The sequence below is a fragment of the Podarcis erhardii genome (assembly GCF_964252035.2).
Source record: "Podarcis erhardii genome assembly, chromosome: 15".
NCBI lineage: Eukaryota > Metazoa > Chordata > Lepidosauria > Squamata > Lacertidae > Podarcis > Podarcis erhardii.
This window is the reverse complement of record NC_138505.1, coordinates 20054437-20074533: the sequence shown is the minus strand read 5'-3', so window position 1 is coordinate 20074533 and position 20097 is coordinate 20054437. Positions and strand designations below refer to the sequence as shown.

The 20097-nt window shown below is 48.2% G+C and overlaps 2 protein-coding genes across 7 annotated transcripts in view; both read right to left on the bottom strand.

The window, feature by feature from the left end:
• FBXO21 (F-box protein 21) overlaps positions 1-3080 on the bottom strand; it is a 36871-nt gene extending 33791 nt beyond the window's left edge. For both annotated transcript variants that reach the window (XM_081841905.1, XM_081841904.1), the window contains exon 1: positions 2788-3080. In XM_081841905.1, the coding sequence (XP_081698031.1) occupies positions 2788-3065 (278 nt within the window). In that variant the 5' untranslated portion in view covers positions 3066-3080. The remainder of the gene's footprint in view (positions 1-2787) is intronic.
• Positions 3081-6382: 3302 nt separating this feature from the next.
• The window catches only part of NOS1 (nitric oxide synthase 1), a gene marked incomplete at its 3' end in the record, with an annotated part of 183658 nt that continues 169943 nt past the window's right edge, over positions 6383-20097 (bottom strand). For 3 of the 5 annotated variants that reach the window (XM_081841709.1, XM_081841708.1, XM_081841712.1), the window contains 4 exons: positions 18465-18613; positions 16935-17129; positions 15200-15318; positions 6383-11347 (listed from right to left, as the gene is read on the bottom strand). In XM_081841709.1, the coding sequence (XP_081697835.1) occupies positions 11287-11347; positions 15200-15318; positions 16935-17129; positions 18465-18613 (524 nt within the window). Of the gene's footprint in view, positions 11504-15195; positions 15319-16934; positions 17130-18464; positions 18614-20097 lie in introns of those variants that run through there. The other 2 variants (XM_081841710.1, XM_081841711.1) reach the window with 2 other exon arrangements.

Sequence of the window (20097 nt, the reverse complement as noted above, 5' to 3'; positions counted from 1 at the left end):
CCATTAAGAGAGGTCAGAATAGGTGCAGGGTTCGAAATTAGTAGGGCGCAAGGCGCATTTTGCACCTAAAGATTCTCCATTTGTGAGCACCTCAAAAAGTCTGGGTGCCATTTTTTTGTGCCTGGCTGATACTCAAAAATTACTGAAATGTAGTGCTTTGAAGCCTCCAAGTATATGTTAAGGATAGGCAATATGTTAAGGAGTTTAACAATAAAGAGTAGAATGTTTTGAAAACTCAAGTATGGTACCAATATTTTTACTGTCAACACCAAATCAAATATATATTAGCAATTTCTGCTAAAAATGTGATATTAACAATGTGTCACTTATGTGAATTGCGTATTAATTCATGCTTATTAAAATAATAAATAAAAAGTGTTGCCGAACCTCACACCCCAGGCGACTAGACATTCTGTTTTGGCGCCACAACCCAGGTCCAAGAAGACATTTGGCTCCTAGCTTTTCTAACACTGCCTATATATATATATATATATATATATATATATATATGGACTGTGCCTGGATAAAGTGATTTTTCTTCTTTCAGTTCTCAAAGCCACTATTTTGCCGCTGGCTCTGGATGGCAGATGTTGGATTTCGCACCCCCCAGCTGAGCATCCCTGATCCTTCTCCTGCTCACATGCAAGCAGCGGAAGGATTGGGGCTCCCGCAGCTGGGGAGTGGGGGGCTTCACACACCCCAGCTGAACAGCCCCAACTGCTAGGCTGAGGCATGCAGCTCCTCAGCCAAACACGTTAAAGAAGCAAAGGGAGGAACAAGCTGTATCGGCAGATTGGAGGAAATTTAAAGACAATTTACAGAAACACTGTAAAATTAATATCTGTTAGAAGGATGTTGGAACAATATTATATGATTTTAGCAGGAAGAATATAAAGGATTTGGGAATAACTGACTGTTAATTGGTGAAAGGAGGAAAAGTAAAGCTACATTATATTAAGACAATTTACAGGACAAAAATTTTAAAAGAGGGAAAGGATTTGCTGAAATAGATAATAGACCTAGAATACAAAAAGGGAGGTGTGAGGAGGTCAAGGAAATAAGCTAATGAAAGAATGGTAATGAGGAGAGCTGATGCGTTTTCTTTTTTGCGTCTTTGTTTTTGTTTAGTGTGGTATGTTTATTTTTTCTTTTGTAATAGTTTAAACTTTAATAAATATTATTTAAAAAAACAACAACAAGCTGTATCGGTGATACAGCTTGTTTCTCTCTCTTTGCCAGTACAAGGGGCAGAGTAGGACGGTGGCTTCATTCAGCAGTATATTGCAGGTGACACTGCCACCACTCCCAGCTGCAGCTTGTTTCTCCCTCGGCTCAGGAGCGGTGGCAGTTTCACCTGCAATATTCCTCTGAGTGAAGCTGCCATCCCACTCTGCCCCCATACCAATCTTGTATCGATACATCGCCCAGGCCTACTCCACATGTGACTTCCAGATCTTTTGAACTACAACTCCCATCAGCTGCCTTACACACACAGTTCAGGGGCATTATCTTCCCAGTATTCCTGTTATTGCTGTTGTGTCTAGAAACCTTGGCAGTGGAAACTTCCCTTGGGCCAGGGATACCAGCCCTTTCTCCTTTTCCTCCCCCTGCACTCTGCCTATGCTCAGGAATTATCATACCAGTGTCCAGGGCCAGAAAATTCTCCCTGCACCTGGGAAATTAGACCTTCCACTTTTCCCTGCCTCTGTACTCTCTCCATGCTCAGTGGCATCATCATCATCCCACTATCACTGCTATGGCTACGTGTAAGGACTGAAGCCTCTGTGCATAGGATGCCACCTCCAGTCCTTCCTCATTTGCACTTTGCCCATGCTCAGGGACCCCATTTTCTTGATTGTCTCTGTTTCTGCTGTAGATGCAAAGGCTCCAAACTCTCCTTTTTCTGTGCTCTAACCATGCTCAGAGGCTCCTCCTGCTGCACTCTGCTCATGCCAGGAAGGCACCATCTTCTCAAAGTCACTGTGTTGCACTTAGAACAACACCAGGCCTTCCTCCTCTTTCCTCCTGCAGCACTCTGCCCATGTTCAGAGGCACCATCTTCCCAATGCAACCACTGCTGCTGTGTGTGCTCCAGGCAACAGAAAACTCTCTTGCCCTTACACTGTGCTTAGGTCAACATCACATGCACACACCCTACGCATGCTCAGAGGCACCGCCTTCCCACTGACAATGCTGTGTGAGCTTCATCAGCCTGAAAACTCCCAGTGAGCTTAGGATGATGCCACCAGGCCTTCCTCCTGCTGCACTCTGCCCATGTTCAGGAACACCACCTACCCAATGCAACTATTGCTCCTGTGTTTACTCCAGGGAACTGAAAACTCCCTCACCAAGCCTTCCTCCCCTCTGCATCCTGCCCATGCCCAGAGGCACCACCTTCTCGACGTCACTGCTCCATAACCTAAAACATGCACATCTCTGCACTTAGAACGCCAGGCCTTCTTGCTGCTGCACTCTGCCCATGCTCAGAAGCACCACCTACCCAGTGCAACTACTGCTGCTGTGTATGCTCCAGGGAACTCCCTCGCCAGGCCTTCCTCCTGCTGCACTCTGCCCATGCCTAGAGGCACCACCTTCTCGACGTTACGCGGCCTGAAACACGCACATCTTTGCGCTTAGAACAACGCCAGGCCTTCCTTCTTCCCTGCACTCTGCCCATGCTCAGAGGCACCACGACCTATGGACGTCGCTGCTCCTGCCACCTTTCCGAGCCCCCCCCCCCATTCCTCCACTCTTTCCACACACCCCCCACCCGTCCCTGGGGCTCACCTGAGCCGGAGCTGCTCCCTCCAGACCTTCCCTCGGGGCTGGCAGGCCTCCCTGAGGCGGCGGCAGGTGCAGGCCAGGCGGGCCACGTCGGAGGCGTCCAGCGGGCCGCAGCACGCGATTAGCTCCAGAAGCTCCCCCGGCAGCTCCGCCAGGCTCGGAGGGGCCGGCCCGGGCCCTGCAGGAGGAGGAGGCGGCGGCGGCGGCAGAGCCAACCCCTCCGGCCCGTCCGCCTCCGCGGGGCCCGTCTCCGCCTCGCTTGCCCTCTCCGGCGCCGCCATCTTGCCTGTTTACCTGAGCGGCCCTCCAAGGGGGCGTCTCCAAAGAGACACACGCCGGCGGCGCAGAAAAGGGTGGTCCGAAAAAAGAGGCGGGCGGGCGCGGCAGGAAGAGGCGGGAGGAGAATGACGCCAGCGTTGAGAAAGGGGGCGGGGGGAACCACGAATGAGGCGGGCGAGAGAGAGAGAGAGAGAGGGAGAGAGAAGGAAAGGGACGCCCAGGGAGCGTCTGCGAATTGCTTTCCTCGCATAGAGGCGCACCGGCCACTGCTCGCTCTTTTTTTTCTTTTTCTTTTGGTTACAGTATTCCTCTCATCTCCCAGTGGGCAGGAAAAAGAAACTAATCAGGGAACAGCGGGAGGTGGGGGTTAGGGGGAATACCAGTTCCCCCAGCAAGCGCTACCCTAAATTCCCAGTTTGCATTTTTGTCCACCTGTTGTCTGCCTGTTAAAGGAAGGGTGAGCTTCTAGCACTTGCAGAACTTTCAGAAAGAGGAGGAATTTGGAGTCGTTATGGTTCATGGGGTGGGGAGTGGGAGAAGGGAAGGGAATAGTCCCCCCCCTCCCACTCCATGAACTATAAGAAACAGATTTCCTACTTTGAGTAGGTTTCTTGTATTTGTAGAACCTGAGATGGGAGGCAAAAATTGGGTTATGGACCATAACCCCCAGATTTCTATTATTATTATTGCCGCTGCTATTTTCTTTTTAAAAAGAGTAATTTTCTAGCATTTGTAGAACCTGAGATATGAAACAAGACGTGCAGGCACTATGCCTCCTTTTTGGGGTGGGGGAGAGGAGAAATTAGCCTGTTTCCCACTTTCATTGTTTGACTTTACCACACCCACCCAGCCCTTCCTGGGGGAAAAACCCATGCAGATCCCATGTTAAGGACTCCAGGGGTGCACCCCTCAGTCCACCAACAAATAAGAAAATATATTTGTGTGACACTGAAGACACCCCAACCCACAAATATTTATGTTTACCCAGAAATTCCCTTGATCTCTTTGTCCTGAATCTCTTGTCTGAATCACAGTGTTGCTTTATTTAGTGGGATTGTTTTATGATGTGTTTCAATTATGGATGCTTATACTTTAATGTGTTTGGCTGCAGGCCCACCCACCTTTATATCACTGCCAGAACTCAGCAAAGACACTTATTGTAGGAACTGTTCTCTGGGCATGTGCAGAACCTACTACAGGAAGCACTGATAACAGGGTGACTTTTATTGTTTTCCTCTTGCTAGCAACTCACAGAGAGAAAGAGAGGGGCTTGAACTTACATTGCTGCTAATTATGCTTTTATGACCTGTCAAGTAAACGAAAACTTGGCTGAAGCTTTATGGCGTCCATGAGTGTTTTATTGCCTTATGTGTGAAGCTCAGCCATCATTAAAAGCTTCTAGGAGCTGTGCTGAGACGTAACTTTGCTTGATCACACACGCAGTAAAAGTGTGCCGGACTGCATCTTTTATCACTACCAACTGAACTGTCCTACCATCCTGGGTATGATGTGCACAACCTGCTTGTGCTGGTTGCTGCATACTTCTTGAAATCATGGTTTCCCATGGGAATTAAAAGCTCAGTTCCTTATATTTAAGAAATAAGCAAATCTGGATTGGAAGGGCCAGTCCAGTCTTAATTTTGGCCAACCTCTCTTATCTTGGTGTTTGCCCTCTGTATGTATGTTTGCGTGAGAGAGAGCATGTGCATGATATCATTTGAACCAAGGGTGCTTCCAGACCACCCGTCAATTGAGCATTCATCCTTATTTGTTGGTGGGGAGGTCAGATGATGTCGCGTCAAGCAAGTGTTGCCCACACTCTCCCCTCGCCTCCCTTATTCCTAAAAGTCTGGTCCTATTGGAGGAAGCAGGTTTGTTGTGCAAGACACCCCAGTCAACCTTAATTGCAGAGCTTGAATTTGCTTGAATGTGGTTTGAAACAGCAGCTCAGAACCATTCCTCCATGCTGTTGCAGGCTCCCAGCTAAAGGTCTGGCACAAAGTGGAGCCTCCTGAGAGTCTCTGGTGTGGTGGGCATTGTGGTTCATAGGAGACCATGCAGCGCATGGCAAAGGACACTGATGCAGATGAGAAGCTGTTGTCTCGTATGAGGTGGGGCATCAGTATCTTATTCAGGGACCACCTGGCTGGAAGACACAGCCCTGTTACCACCAGAGGGTGAGTCTCCTGCAGTAACTCCCTCTCCCCAGCCTCACAGACCCTGCCTGTCACACTCTGCATCAAGTCAGCCTTGAAAGCTGCAGTAGGCTGCAGCTCAATATCTCCATGTTGCTGCTGCAGGAGAGGGGACCTATTAATTTTCAAAGCCCTAAACAATGTTGGTTCAGGGCACCTCCACCCTTTTATCCCAGCTCGATCATTCAGATCATCTGCAGGCATGTCACTGGTCATTCCCCGGGATGGTGAGGCTCATTTGACAAGAGAAAGAAACTTAAGTCTTTAGTGTCATGGGCCTAGTCCTGTGGAACACCTTGCCACTAGAGATTCAGCAGGTGCCTAATGTGCCAACTTTCAAACTTTTTCAATTCTGCCAGGCTTATATTCAGGCAATAAAGAATATAATGGTTAACTGATGTCTGTTTTTAACTTTTAAAATGTGGTTTTCACTGCATGGTTTTATGTATTTCTGTAGCAAACTGTGTTGCTTTTCCTTCATAAACAGCAGTCTATAATTTTTTAAATATTTTTATCCCACCCTTCATCATAAGATCCCAGGGCAGTTCACAGAATAAATGAATTCATTTTTATGAATGAATGAATGAATGAATGAATGTTGCAGTTGGCTTCCATTTGAGCTCTTCCATTGTCCAGTTCTATGCCTACCTTCACTGAACACTGGAAGTTCCCATGGGATTTCCCTTAGAGCAGCCGTGGGGAACTTGTTTTCCTCCAACCCCGTCAGCTGCATCCAGGAATGGCCATGATGGAGGGTGATGGGATGCTCCCCATCTCTGCCTTAGCAGACAGTGAACAGCTTGCAGGCTCAGAAGCAGCAAAGTCTGTCTGGCAAGTGCTGACTTTGGGACCAGCCATTTTAATTGCCCCACAATGCCTCTGAGCCCCTGACATAGCGTTGCTCCAGAGTCATGCCACATTGGGGGCCTAGAGGCACTGTGTGGAAAGTAAGATGGGCTTTGCCCCCTAAAGCGATGGATAAGTAATTAATAAATGACTGGAATAATGAATGCCTAGCCCGATTGTAGTATGAACCATGATCCTCAGGTTGGGCAGGCCCTAAAAGACAAAGTAGAAGATGACAACGGAGTCAATTCACTTCTTCTTTTTTTTAATTGATTGCAATGCAAACAGGCATAAGTATTTTTCTTTTTAATTCCATAAAACCAGAAGATCCGAACTATACAGAAAGAAGGTGCATGCTTTAGAACAGTGTGGATACCTCGCAAACAAGAACAGCAGTCAGTCCATGAAGAAAGGTGCTGAGCATATTGTACAAACGGCAGAGACTTGGCAGCATCAAGAGCTTGGAGGTAAAGGAACGTAAAATGTTTCCGGCCGCTTAAAGCACTGATATGATTAAATATGACCTGCCCGCCCCCACCCTCCAAATTATCATACATTTGTGTGGTGTTCAAAATGAACCAGGCTGCCCATCCAGATCAAGGAATGCAACTGTAATTTGTTCATCAGTTGTTTATTAATGGCAGTGATGATGATGTTGATGATAATAATAATAATAATAATAATAATAATAATAATAATAATAAAAGGCACGGTGACACAAGGGAGCTGAGCTGAAGAATAGGGAGAGGAAACTGGTCACATTAGCAGCTGCTTGGGAGACCTGTACACATTCAGGATTGTACTCACCCATATTATATCATTGCCCTACACAGGCAAATGCATTTTTGTTCTTGCTTGATCCAGAGGACACTTGGGTCTAAGTTAACCTGCTGAAGTCAATGGGAGGGAGCAGAGGAGAGTTTTCCCAATCAATATACAGGGTTCATTCAATAGCCTGGGTTAGGGTACAGATTTCCGTTTCAGTCTGCACCATCTCTGCATGGGAACATTTCTGTTTCAATCTGCAACCCCTCTGCACTGGAACATGTGGATTGAAAAAAATGAAATGTGCACGCTGCCATTGTAATGCTTGATTTCTGCCACTAGGTGTTGACATAGCGTGCTGCGCACAGCTCAGGAACGGCTCCTTGTGACAAAACACAAGCATCAACTCATAGAACAAAGATCCCCCTTGAATACGGCTGTTCTCTCGCTCCTTTTGTGTAGTAGGAGCCTGGAAAACCTCTCCTGTGAGATGAAACTGCACATCCTTTTCTACAAACAAGCAGCAGAGCAAGGCAAGAGGGCTTTCACTGAAAAGGACTAGAGCAAAGTGTGGTTGGTTCCTTTTATGTTTTCCTTTTCCGAGGGGAGCAGAATGGAGCAGACAAAATCCAAGAGGTTCAATGGTAATGTTTCCAATGTGTTTCAGTTATCTTCTTCCAGAGAACTTGTACAGCTTTCACAAATTAGCATCGCCTTCTAGTGTTTGATTGGTGATGGTGCTATTGTTGAGCATGGGTGTTGAACAAACTGAGCTATTTGTGGGCTTATTGCTGCCCCTCCTTATGATCTGGCCTGTTACAATTCCTCCCACTTTTGGCAGGTTGCTTTTTCAACCTCTCGAGAGACTGACGATCCACACGGGATACAAACAAGGTAAAACAAACCACGTGCCTTTGCATGTTGACTCACAAACAATAAGCTGGCTGGCACTCCGGACTTCCAGTTGCACTCACCCATCTTAAAAGTGGGGTGGGGTGGGGTGGGGATCCTCTTAGCAGCTGAGTGTGTGTCTGGGTCACCTGATGTGGGGAAACAATGCGACGCTATCACAGTGTGGTGGTTCCATTCTATTCTTTTGCAAGGCAAGAGGCTGCGCTTGTTATCTGATCGCAAAGGCATGGCATGGCCAAGACTTTGTGTCTGTGGGGATGCATGGGATTTTGGATTGAGCCAGAATGTGGGGGATTCTCGCCATGGACTACAACTCCCACCATCCTTGACCATTGGCCATGGTAGCTGGGATTGATGGGAGTTGGAGTCAGAGGCATCTGCAAGGCCCCCAGTCCCCCCCCCCCCGTGCTAAGGATTCCAGCCAACAGCCACCTGGTTGTACCAGTTTTGCACCTGCGCTTACAAATCAATGCAATCCTTGTCTACTCAGAAGGAAGCTCCCATGGTTCATCTTACTTCCAGGTGTGCATAGCAGGGGTGGGGAACCTCTGGCCTAGGGTCCACACGCAGCCCTCCAAGTCTCTCTTTGGCCTTTGAGACCCTCCCCAGGAATTGCCCCTCACTCCATGGGTCTTTCCCCCTGCTTTGAATGTGTCCTTGAAGTCTCTGTTGCTGCCTCTTGCTTCTCCGCAAGGAGGTCACAGAAGGGTGTGTGAGCATGAGCAGAAAGTAGCTTACTATGCCAAGGGAAAATTTGCATATGCTGCTCCACCCACCTTCGCCCCTGGCTCCACCCACCATGTGGCCCCCAGAAAGTTGCTAAACAAGGAATGCGGCCCTCGGTCTAGAAAATATTTCCACATCTCTGGTGCGTAAGACGGTAGCGTGAATCAAACCAGGGGACCTAAACCCAACCAGGGTTTTGTCATGGCTCAGATGTTGTTACCAACGAGAGCAAGGTGTCCCATGCAAAAAGCACATGCTTGGGCCTCCAAGGAAACTGCTGCCTTGCTCTGCCAAGCTCATGGTCAAATGTCTATAAGCTTCAAGGAGTCTTAAGGTGGGCAAAAGGAATTCACCGTCAACCTTTGGGGAAGGGCTGTAGCTCAGTGGCAGAGGTCCAAGGTTTAATTCCCCAAAGGCCTCTCCAGGGAGGGCTAGCAGAAAACCCTGCTTGAAACTCTGGAGAGCCTCTGCCGGCCGGTTTAGACCATACTGAGCTAGATGGACCATTGCTCTGAATCAGAATAAGGCAGCTTCTAGCATCTCACAAATGCTGAGAGCTTGTGACAGACACCAGGCCCCTGCCTTGGCAGCTCCCCATGTTGTCCTTTTTACACAAAGCAAAAGGAAACACCAAGCGAGAAAGCACAGAGTTTTTGGCACTGACAGCAAAACCCTTCAGTGAGAAGGCAACAGTTAGGATCCAGCTGTTTCCTACTGGAAGTAATTCAGCTTTTTACTGCTGAGAGATCCATCTCTCTCCCTAGGGAGGAAGGGGATGCCCTGGGTTTATTCTGAGACTAGAAAAGCAGTGTTGATGGAGCAAAAGATGTATCAGAATAGTCAATCATTTTCTGTAACTGGAGAACTCTGGAAGCCATCAGAAAGAGTTCATGAATGTAGCCTGCCTGCCTGTTCCTTCCTGTGTCCTCTTTGGCCTTGGTCTGTTGCAAAGATGGGCAACCTGTGGCCCACCAGATGGTCTTGGACAGGGGTCAGCACACTTTTTCAACATGGGGCCGGTCCACTGTCCCTCAGACCTTGTGGGGGGCCAGACTATATTTTGAAGAAAAAAATGAACGAATTTCTAAGCCCCACAAATAACCCAGAGATGCATTTTAAATAAAAGCACACATTCTACTCATGTAAAAACACCAAGCAGGCCCTACAAATAACCCAGAGATGCATTTTAAATAAAAGGACACATTCTACTCAAGTAAAAACATGCTGATTCCATAGGCCGTATTTAGAAGGTGATTGGGCTGGATCTGGCCTTAGTTTGTCTACCCATGGTCTTGGACATGATGTTGGGTGAATATGTCATTTTTTGTTTTTCTCCGTTTCTCATTCTTAAATTAGATCCCCCACGTTACCATCTCAGCTCGTGATTTTGTTGCTGTTCTTGTGAAAATTCACCAGAATTTTAATGCGAATTTCTCCTAACAAGTCTGCATTTTCTCCCAACATACACTTTTTTAAAGCAAAGTAATTCCCCCAATGCAATGCATTTTGTGTATGTTACTTTTGCTAATATATGTGATTATGTGCATACTTTACACTAGTGTATGCGTCTGCGTTACTTAGCTGGACAACGGCATTTGAAAATTGGGAGAAGTGTAAATTTTGAAGAACGACTGATGTTTCAGTCTGCATACTGTTTGGCAAAGTGTGAATTAGGTAAGCTCAGCATCGGATGTGAACTGGATCATATTTCTCCCCCATCCCGACTGCCATCAGCCCCAGCCTGAATGGAAAATCAGCAGAAGATGATGGGAGTCATAGCCCATCAACACCTGGAGGACCACAGATTCCCCATCTCAGTTCTATGGTTCTACAGAAGTGATCCACTGGTATCATCCTCATTCTTTCTTTCTCTCTCTCTCTGTCTGAGGAGTAAAGGAAAAAGCACATCTCATGAATTTAACAAGGGAAACCTTCTTGGATTCCTAATAGTGTATTCATACTCTTAGCAGTGTTTTAGCCACAACACCTGATGACCCACAGTTGCTTCCTGGCAGTCTGTTGGTTACAGCCCACCCAGCTTGCCATATCCAGCTGTGTTGCTGACTTCGCGACCATTGGATCAGTGCTCAAACACGTTGCGGAAGGTGCAGGGAAGGGACAGGGAGGCCGGGGCAGTGCATCACGTTAAGAGACTGCGCAGGTATGCCGTACGAAGGTGCAACCATTATCTGTGCAACGAAGGCCAGTCTCACCTTGAATGCAAGGACCGAGAGGCTGCACAAAAACAAAGCCACAGGAGGAGCTGCCCGCCATACTTCCCCTCTTCCCCCCTGCCAGATTGCAGGAATGAAAGGGGCAGTGGCAGGAGGGGACAGGGGAGAGAGTAACCCACTGCTTGAAGCAAATCATGCTAGGCAGAGATTTTGGCAAACAGACAAGAGCGGCGATTCTGCGTTCCTCTGCTGCGTAACTCAACAGCAACTGACCGTGACCCTCCAAACCCACCCCAGAACACACACACACACACGCACACACACACAAAATTCAGATGATGACCACTAGGGTGGTGGTTTCATGCAGCCATGAAGACGGCCTTGTCATGAACGAGTGGAAGTTGTGTGTCTTTGCCGGAGCTGCTTGCAGGTTGCGTTCAAAGCCATCGTGCCACAGTGGGAGATTCCAGAGAAGGTCACACAGAAGGAAAATAAACTGCCACAGGACGCGAGAAGAGGGTGGCGGTGTGGAGGGGAGAGAAATATCACCAACGTTGTCCTCCGTCTCTTCCTCCCTCGCTATCCAAGCGTCAACAACACATCCTTCAGGACACAACAATAGGACGAGACACAGACGAGCGTTTGTTGTGGGCCTGGCGGAAGTCCCTGGAGGAAAGGAGCGGATGCGGACGTGTCAGTACAAGGTCCAGACCCCTCTCCTTTTCGAGGGCTGGAGCAGAGCAGCTGGAGCTGCCGCGGTTTGCCTGGCTCGGCCTCCTGCCTCGGGCAACGCAACGCGGTCACGTTTAGGAACAAAACACCCTGCAAAAAAGCCGTCGGTTAGAGCTGAGATCACACACGCATGGTAAGGCATGTAAAAAAAGCATCGCACCCTCCACTCGAGTTCACGTGCATTTTGTTCGCCCTTCGCAAGTTATGCATTCCCTGGCTTAAATGCCTTCCTTTTATTAGTTGGACGGAAAACATTGTACACACTTGCTCACCCCAGATGCTGGGCTAGTGGGCAGCGCTTCCCTTTGGCTACTAAACAGGGATGCAGTCACATAATATATACAGTGGTACCTCAGGTTAAGTACTTAATTCGTTCTGGAGGTCCGTACTTAACCTGAAACTGTTCGTAACCTGAAGCACCACTTTAGCTAATGGGGCCTCCTGCTGCTGCCGCGCCGCCGGAGCACAATTTCTGTTCTCATCCTGAAGCAAAGTTCTTAACCTGAAGCACTATTTCTGGGTTAGAGGGGTCTGTAACCTAAGGGTATGTAACCTGAGGTACCACTGTAATCATATAATTCTAGAGCTGGAAGGGACCTAGATCACTTAGTCCAACTCCCCTGCAATGCAGAAATCACAGCTAGACCCTGCTGCATAGCCCCACGTCTTGGCATTGTGTGACTACCTGCCCCAAGCAGTACCACAAAGCAGCTGCCTTATGTGGGATGTGAAAAACAGAGCAGCCAAGTACAACATTCCTAGAATGGACATGCTATGCTTTGTACCAGCCAGGAGTCTAACTTCCTGTTTCCTCCTGAGCATCCTCTGCATGTGACTAGAGGCCTGTGTGTCTGTGTGAGGCTTAACCTGGGCAAGGGAGCACATCTCCTTCCTTTGTCTCTTCTCCATTTTGATTTTCCATGTGTTAGCAGAAGTGACTGCCTGTTCGCAGTCACTTAGGAACTAACTCCCTTATGGGATAGTTCCACATATGTATATAGTTTTGTAACCTAAGTCTGCCTTCAGGGATCCAACTGTGAACTGAATGATTGTGAGTAAACTACTTTTATATTGACTTTAATAAGACTGTTGTGTCTATTCTTTTTAAGAGGGACAAGAAGGGAACTTACCAGGAATCTTATACTGAGAGGCTCAGACAAGCCTGCAATAAGCAAACCGCTGTGCATTTAAAGAGGAATGTTACTCTGCTAAGATATAGAACTTGCTAACGCAAGATATCATTAAACAATATATCCTCTCCTGCATCTCTGAACTTTCCCACACCTTAAACACGAGAGAAATGTCCTCGCCAATTCCCCCCTGGGGTGTCTTTTCTGTTCCTTTTAGAACTGAATGGCTATTACATATTCTAGTTCTGGATTTTTTTTCAAACAAGGCAAATAAAATTAATACATCGTTATTAACTGCTGTTATTTATTAGTTACCTAACACAAACCATCTCTAGGCTGCTTACATACCTGGGTTAAAAAACAACCATGACATTTAAGAATAAAACAATACACGCCCCCCCCTACACACACCAGTAGCAGTATAATTATCGTGAACTGTATCTGAACCTGACCTGTCCAAACCAGGGGCCATATCCAGAGTCCACTTGTCTACTAGAGCAAGGGGCTTTTGCTGTAGTGGATGGCTGAGTTTTACCATTGCACAAGAAAATAATGCAGTGCAACACTTGCCCTAGCAAAAATGTACTGTGCAAACTGTGGTTTATTAAGGAACTGGGAACTGCAGCACTGTGAGGGGTAAGTTCTCAGGAGTATTTGGGAGACGTGATGTGCTTTAAATGCACTTTAAATGTATGGTGTGGGATGTGACCTAAGCTGTAGTTTGGCTTACTACAATGCGTGAACCAAACCATTGGCTTAGCTCCTAAGTTTAATTCATGGAATAAGCCTTTCTTGCCTGCTCTTTCTTCTGCAGTCGAAGGCCCACAATCCCCAGCACCCTTAACAAACTACATCTCCCAGGATTCCTCAGGGGAAGCCGCAACAGCTAAAGCGGTATAAATCTGCTTTAAATGTATGTTGCGAAAGCTACTATGTGGCAAAAAAAAAGCCTCTTTGAATGGCTGATACCATTTCTGGACAGTAGGTGGCAGGGTTGGGTTGGGATTAGGTCAGCTGGTGCCACCAGCTCAGCAGAAGGCACAAAATATTACAACAGTGGATCTCATTCCCTTCTCACTTACTTGGAATACTAGAAAATAGTTGAGGGTGTCTTGGAGGATCAGTTAATGTGGACAGAGAGAGCATAGCTCAAGGGCTGAGTGTCTGCCTTGAATGCTGAAGGTCCCAAGTTCAATCCCCAGCATTGCCAGATAAGGCTAGGAATGTCGCCTGCCTTAAACCCTGGAGAACTTCTGCCAGTCAGTGTAGACAATATTGAAGCAGATGGACTCGGCACAAGGCAGTTTCTTTTGTTCCTATCTTCAGTTGAACAGGATGGGTAGCAGGCAATGGGAGGGGCAGAGTGGAGGCTGACCTACCAGGGCAGGCACCCCCAACCTTCGGCCCTCCAGATGTTTTGGACTACAATTCCCATCATCCCTGACTACTGGTCCTGTTAGCTAGGGATCGTGGGAGTTGTAGGCCAAAACATCTGGAGGGCCGCAGGTTGGGGATGCCATACTAGGGCAAATGGGAGTCTCAGTACCACCCTTACAGAACTTAGCAGGTAGGAAATGGTGACTAGAACTCTGCCTATCGTTAGCTCTGGCGCCACCTGCTGTTAGCTCCCCTAGGTTCTGCCCCACCATTCCCAATAGACACCAGCCACCACTGCCAGGGCTATTTACTCCAACTTGGCAGTAGCTTCCCAGGGTTTTTCTCTGGATCAGGGGTAGGAAAGCACCTTTCTAGCACAAGGGCTGCATTCCTTTCAGGGCATGAGAACCTAAAAGAGCCTGTGCTGGATCAGGCCAATGGCCCACCCAGCACAGCCTCCCGTTCTCCCTGCGGAAGAGAGGGAAACCAGAAAAGCAGGAACCCAAGTGCAAGAGCACAGGCTCCCGGTTTTCAGAAGCGCTGCTGCCTCCAGCTGAAACCCTCCTGGTGGGTGTGGCCAGAAGGGACAGTGGGCGGAGCAACAAATGCAAATTTCACCTTGCATGCAGTAGAAGAAGAAGAAGAGTTTGGATTTGATACCCCGCTTTATCACTACCCGAAGGAGTCTCAAAGCGGCTAACAATCTCCTTTCCCTTCCTCCCCCACAACAAACACTCTGTGAGGTGAGTGGGGCTGAGAGACTTCAAAGAAGTGTGACTAGCCCAAGGTCACCCAGCAGCTCCATGTGGAGGAGCGGGGAAGCGAACCTGGTTCCCCAGATTACGAGACTACCGCACTGGCTTGAGTAGACTTGTTTCTACTCACACCCCTCTCTCCAGGCAAGCGAGAAGCATTTATCAGAGTCCGAGAGGTGTGTTCAGGCCAGGCAAAAAAAGGCCAGGACTCCTGAGGGGTGTGGCCTATTTGGGGGAAGCTCTGAGGGCTGGTCAGAGCAGCCGGGAGGGCTGCATTTAGCCCCTGGGTTTGAGGCTCCCCACCCCCCGGTTTTAATTGGCAATCCCAGGGATGGAACTTCTGCATGCAGGGCTTAGAGGCTCAACATGCTTGCTCCCCGGTGATCCCCACCCACTCTTGGCTCGTAGCTTGAGCGATGGCGTCAGCTGAAGGACAAAAGGGATTCTCTCGCCCAGCCCACACGTTTCTGGGGAAACAAAAGCGCCGGTTTGAAAAGGAAAGGAAACCAGCGGGCCCGACTCACTCGTCCGTGTCTTTCTTACTCTCCTCGATGTGCGCAATCGACTCGGACCGGAGGCGGTTCGTCACTTCGTATGTGCGCAAGGTGACTCCAAATATATCCTCGTGGTAGCGGTTGTCATCCTGCGGGGGGCAGGGCAGGCCAGGTGGGAAGGAGGAGGAGAAAAACCAACGCACAGTTAATTTCAGGAGTGTAGAGTCGGAAGGGACCCCATGGGTCATCTAGTCCACTGCAATGAAGGAATCCCTGAAAGATGGCCCTCCACCTTCTGTTTAGAAACCTCCAAGGGAGGGGAGCCTACCATCCTCCGAGGTTGTCCATTGCACTGTCAAACGGTTCCCCCAACCACCAGGAAGTTATTCCTAATGTTTAACCCGAATCTCTTTTCTTGCACAGTCGTACCTTGGTTCTCAAACACAATGCGTTCCGAGAGTCCATTCGAGTCACAGAACTGTTCGAAAACCAAAGCGTGGCTTCCAATTGGCTGCAGGAGCTTCCTGCACTCAATCGGAAGCTGCGGAAGCCGCGCCGGACGTTCAGCTTCCAAAAATTGTTCAAAAACCAGAACCGTCACTTCCGGTTTTCGATCATTCAGGAGCCGAAACACACGAGTTCCGAGGCGTTCGGCAACCAAGGTACGACTGTAAAGTCGGAATCTCCTTTCTTGAGATTCTCTTTCTCCTTGCAAGAGAAGACGGCAAAGGGCTACTATAATGGGTGTGGGAACTTAAAACATCTCAAGGGCTGCATTCTCTTCTGTTCAAGCTTCCGGGGACCCTACATGTCAGCGGGAAAATTGATTTTTTTCCTTTGGTCAGTGCGGCAGGCTACTGTCCAAGCACCCCTCTCTCAAACCCCTCTCTTTATATCTCCACCCAGGGAACAATGAAGCATTATCAGAGCTTGAGGACAAATCCTGGCCAGGCAAAGACAACTCTCAGAGAGCCTGAGGCAAGGCCAGTGAAGGGGATGTTCTGGGGAAAGAGGGTGTGTGTGAAGGAATGACCACCAGGTGTGGAGCACACTTCCACCCGCAGACAAAGCCACAGCTGTCTGAACATCATGTCCTCTATCTAACCTTTTGCTCTCTTAGTGGTCTGCCGTGCCCTGTCTGTGACCTTTGTCTCCTTAGTCATACATTGTGCAAGGGGAAAATGAAGCGGTGGAAACAGGTGCCAAAATAACTTTTTACCACCCCTCAATCTCAAGATTGGAAGATGTGCAAAGGTCACAGTCCAAAATGTACCTGACTAGTTTTGCATATTGTGCTAATAAAAAGAGCCTCGGCAGAGCTAGCTGGCAGCTTGCTTGTGCACAGCTCACCTGCATTACCAACTCCTGCCTCATGTCCTTCACTTCATGCGTGGCCTTGACAGTCTGGATGCAAAGAAGGGGAAGGAGACAGCAGCTGGGGGACCCCCAAAGGGGAGAAGGCTCAGAACCAAGTGCTTGGTGGTGACAGGGCAATGAGGGAGAAGAGGATGGTTCCCAAAGTGGGTGCTGCTGCCTCCTGGGGGGCAGTGGGATTACCTGGGGTGTGTGCTAAAATTCAAGGGGACCTGTGCTGGTTTTTTGATTGTAAGCTCCTCGCGCGGGAACCTTGCAAAATCACCAGTGGCAGTGATGGAGGCAGGGCCTGTGTTCAGGACTCGCCTGATTTCAGCTCTGGATGTTGGCAGGGGGCCTGACGCCATGGGCTGCCCCAATGGCATGCTGGGTGGTGGGGATGGCTGCTCACCCGTAGCTTGCTAATGAAAGCGCTGGCTTCCTCTGCCGTCAGCTTGCCCTGATGCCTCCCGATGCTCTGGACGGTCTTGAGAACGTCTCCAGCCATAGTGACATCGCCGCACACGTAGAGGTGTCCCCCCTGCTCCTTCAATGCCTTGTAGACGGTTCCCGCCAGCTGCTCCTGAAGGATGTCCTGCACGTATTTCTATGGGAAGGGAAAGCGGACAGCAGTGTGTGTGTGTGTGTGTGTGTGTGTGTGTGTGTGTGTTTGCTTTCATGTTGCAGAAGAAGGCTCCCGTCCTTGAAGCACAGCGCCCCCTGCAGGCAGGCCAATGAACTGCAGAGCTGACCACAAAGAGGAAGGGAGGAGGGGTAGGGGCAACCTGCAGATTTTGCATATTATGCAAATTATGCCACATATTCGGTAGGTTCAATATCCTCCTATACAGTCCTCACAAGATTCGGACTTAGTTAGGGATGGAAAAGAGTCATCTTGGTTGCATTTTAAAGCAAGCCAACCTAATTCACACTTCCCATATTGCCGCCTGGATCAGAATGCAATTTTCCTCAAGATTTTACGCTTCTCTGAATTTTGAAATGCAGCTTTTGGCTCAAAAAAAAAAAAAAAAAAAGTGCAGCAAATGCATTTTAAACACCTGTGTGTTGTTATGGGTGTCTTTTTTTTAATAAGGAATGCATGCATTCAGATAAAGTATCTATTTAAAGAGGAATCTTTGCACGCATATTTTTAGACAATGACATAAATAATAATACCTCATTTACCTCTTTAACAAATTTGTGGACTGCTTCGCAGCATAAAGCCACCACAGTGATACATATGGTAAAAACAGAATAAAACCTAAAAATGCAAGTTCTAAAAACCATTATATTGGTTTACAATACTCTAAAACCATTAACACAACTCTAAAAACTACAAAAACCCTCTTATCCTCTACAAAATTGATCTTCCATAAATGATTGGGTTATATCTCAAGGTAAAGTTGCCTAAACAAAAATGTCTTCAGAAGGAGCTTAAGGTAGCAGACATTGTTCCCCTTGCTACACAACAGCCCTTTGAGGTAGATTAGGCTGGGAGAAAGTGACCAACTCCAGGTAGCCCATGATTCAGAGGAGGGCAATGGAGATATTCAGTGGTTTGGGAAACAAACCCTTATTTTTTATGACTTTACATATCCCATCTTTACTCTACAGGTGGTGTATGTGGTTCTCCTTCCCCACCTATTTTATCCTAACAACAACCTTGTGAAGTACCAGTAGGTTAGCCTGAGAGTCAGTGACTCTGCCCCAATGTGACCCAGTGTGGATTTGAACCCTGGTCTCCCAGGTCCTAGTCTGACACTCTAACCACTACACCACACTGTCTCTCATGGATTAAAGCATAAACAGGGTGGGACGCACTAATGAATGAACACATGAGCGAAACAATCTGATCCATCCGCAGGTGGGTTAGAACCATACAATTGCAGAAGGGGACCCAAGGGGTCATCTAGCTCAGGAATCACTGCTGATCACAGGTTACCTTTGGTTTGTCTGGCTCACGGGAGTAGGCCGTAAACAGCTCCTTGAAGACACCACTGCTTTTCGCCAGCAAGGTCTCCTCTTTGTAAATGTGGTCAATCTTGGACTGTCGACAACCAAAGACCAGCATCATGGGGCATGGCTTCAGCCCTGGGGAAGGAAGGAGGGGAGAATGCAAAACATATCATAAAGCTGGAAGGGACCACGAGGGTCATCTCGTCCAACCCCCTCTAATGCAGGAATCTTTTGCCCATGGTGAGACTTGAACCCACAACCCTGAGCTTAAGAATCTCATGCTGTACTAACTGAGCTCCTAGGCGTGCCAGCAGGAGGCAACTAATCCATATATAAAACAAAAAACAACCCGCTACAGTGGTACCTCGCAAGACGAATGCCTCGTAAGACGAAAAACTCGCAAAACGAAAGAGTTTTTCATTTTTTGAGTTGCTTCGCAAGACGGATTTCCCTATGGGCTTGCTTCGCAAGACGAAAACGTCTTGCAAGTTTGTTTCCTTTGTCTTGCAAGTTTGTTTCCTTTTTCTTAAAACCGTGCATTCACTTCGAGGAGCAACTCATAGCACGCGGTGTGGTAGCCTTATTTGAGGTTTTTGAAGACTTTGGTGATTTTTGAAGCTTTTCCAAAGTCTGTGCTTCGCAAGACGAAAAAATCGCAAGACGAAAAAACTCGCGGAACGAATTAATTTCGTCTTGCGAGGCACCACTGTATTTCAAAACATGGACTAAAGAACCACACAAGTGATCAGACACAAGCAGGGGGTTTCATACAGTGCCCAAAGGGAACTTGATGTTCTAGGGGGCAGTGGTAGCTGGTGTCCATTGGGGCAGGATGGGCAGAAGGCTGGGAGGCCACCAGTAGGTGGCGCTGCAGCCAACGACAGCCAGAGCTAACTAACTCTAATTTTGCCCTCTTCCCTGCTGAGCGCAGAGGAGACTGAGCAGCAGCAAGGTGACAGGCAGTGCCGTCCCTCCCTGGACCTCCTCTTTCGTAACGCTAGAAATCGTGGACATCCAATGCATATTGGAAGGTTAAGGATCGGGGACACAGTACTTTCTCATGCAGCTCATAGCTAAACTATAGAAGTCCCTCCAGCAGGAGGCAGTGATGGCCACCAACTTAGGTGGCAGTAAAAGAGGATTGGGGAAATTCATGGAGGACAAGGCTACTTTATGCTCTGCCCCCATGCTTGGAGGCAGCAATGCTTCTGAATACCAGTTGCCAGAAGCTGTGGGAAGGGAGGGGGCTTTTATGCTCAGGTCCTGCTTGCAGATTTCTGACAGGCTGGCCACTGTGAGAACAGGATGCTGGTGCCAGGCTTCAGGTAATCCGATTCCTCCCATGGAGGGGAGCCAAGAATTAGATAAACAAGAAGAGTTCTTACCAAGTCTTTTATTCAGTATTCACAGAGAGGGGCTTTGAAAAGTGCCTTTCTTGCAGTAATGGTGTTGCTCTGAGTAAAGCCCCACCCCCTCCGTCTCTCCTATTATACGTCATCCCTACGTTGGCAGATCTGTGCTTTCTGCCTCTGAGCTTTCTGTTCTCTTACTTTCCATGCCCACCGGTTTCTGTTAGAAGGGGGCTCTGGAATGCTTTCTAAGGACACCAAGTCTGTCAG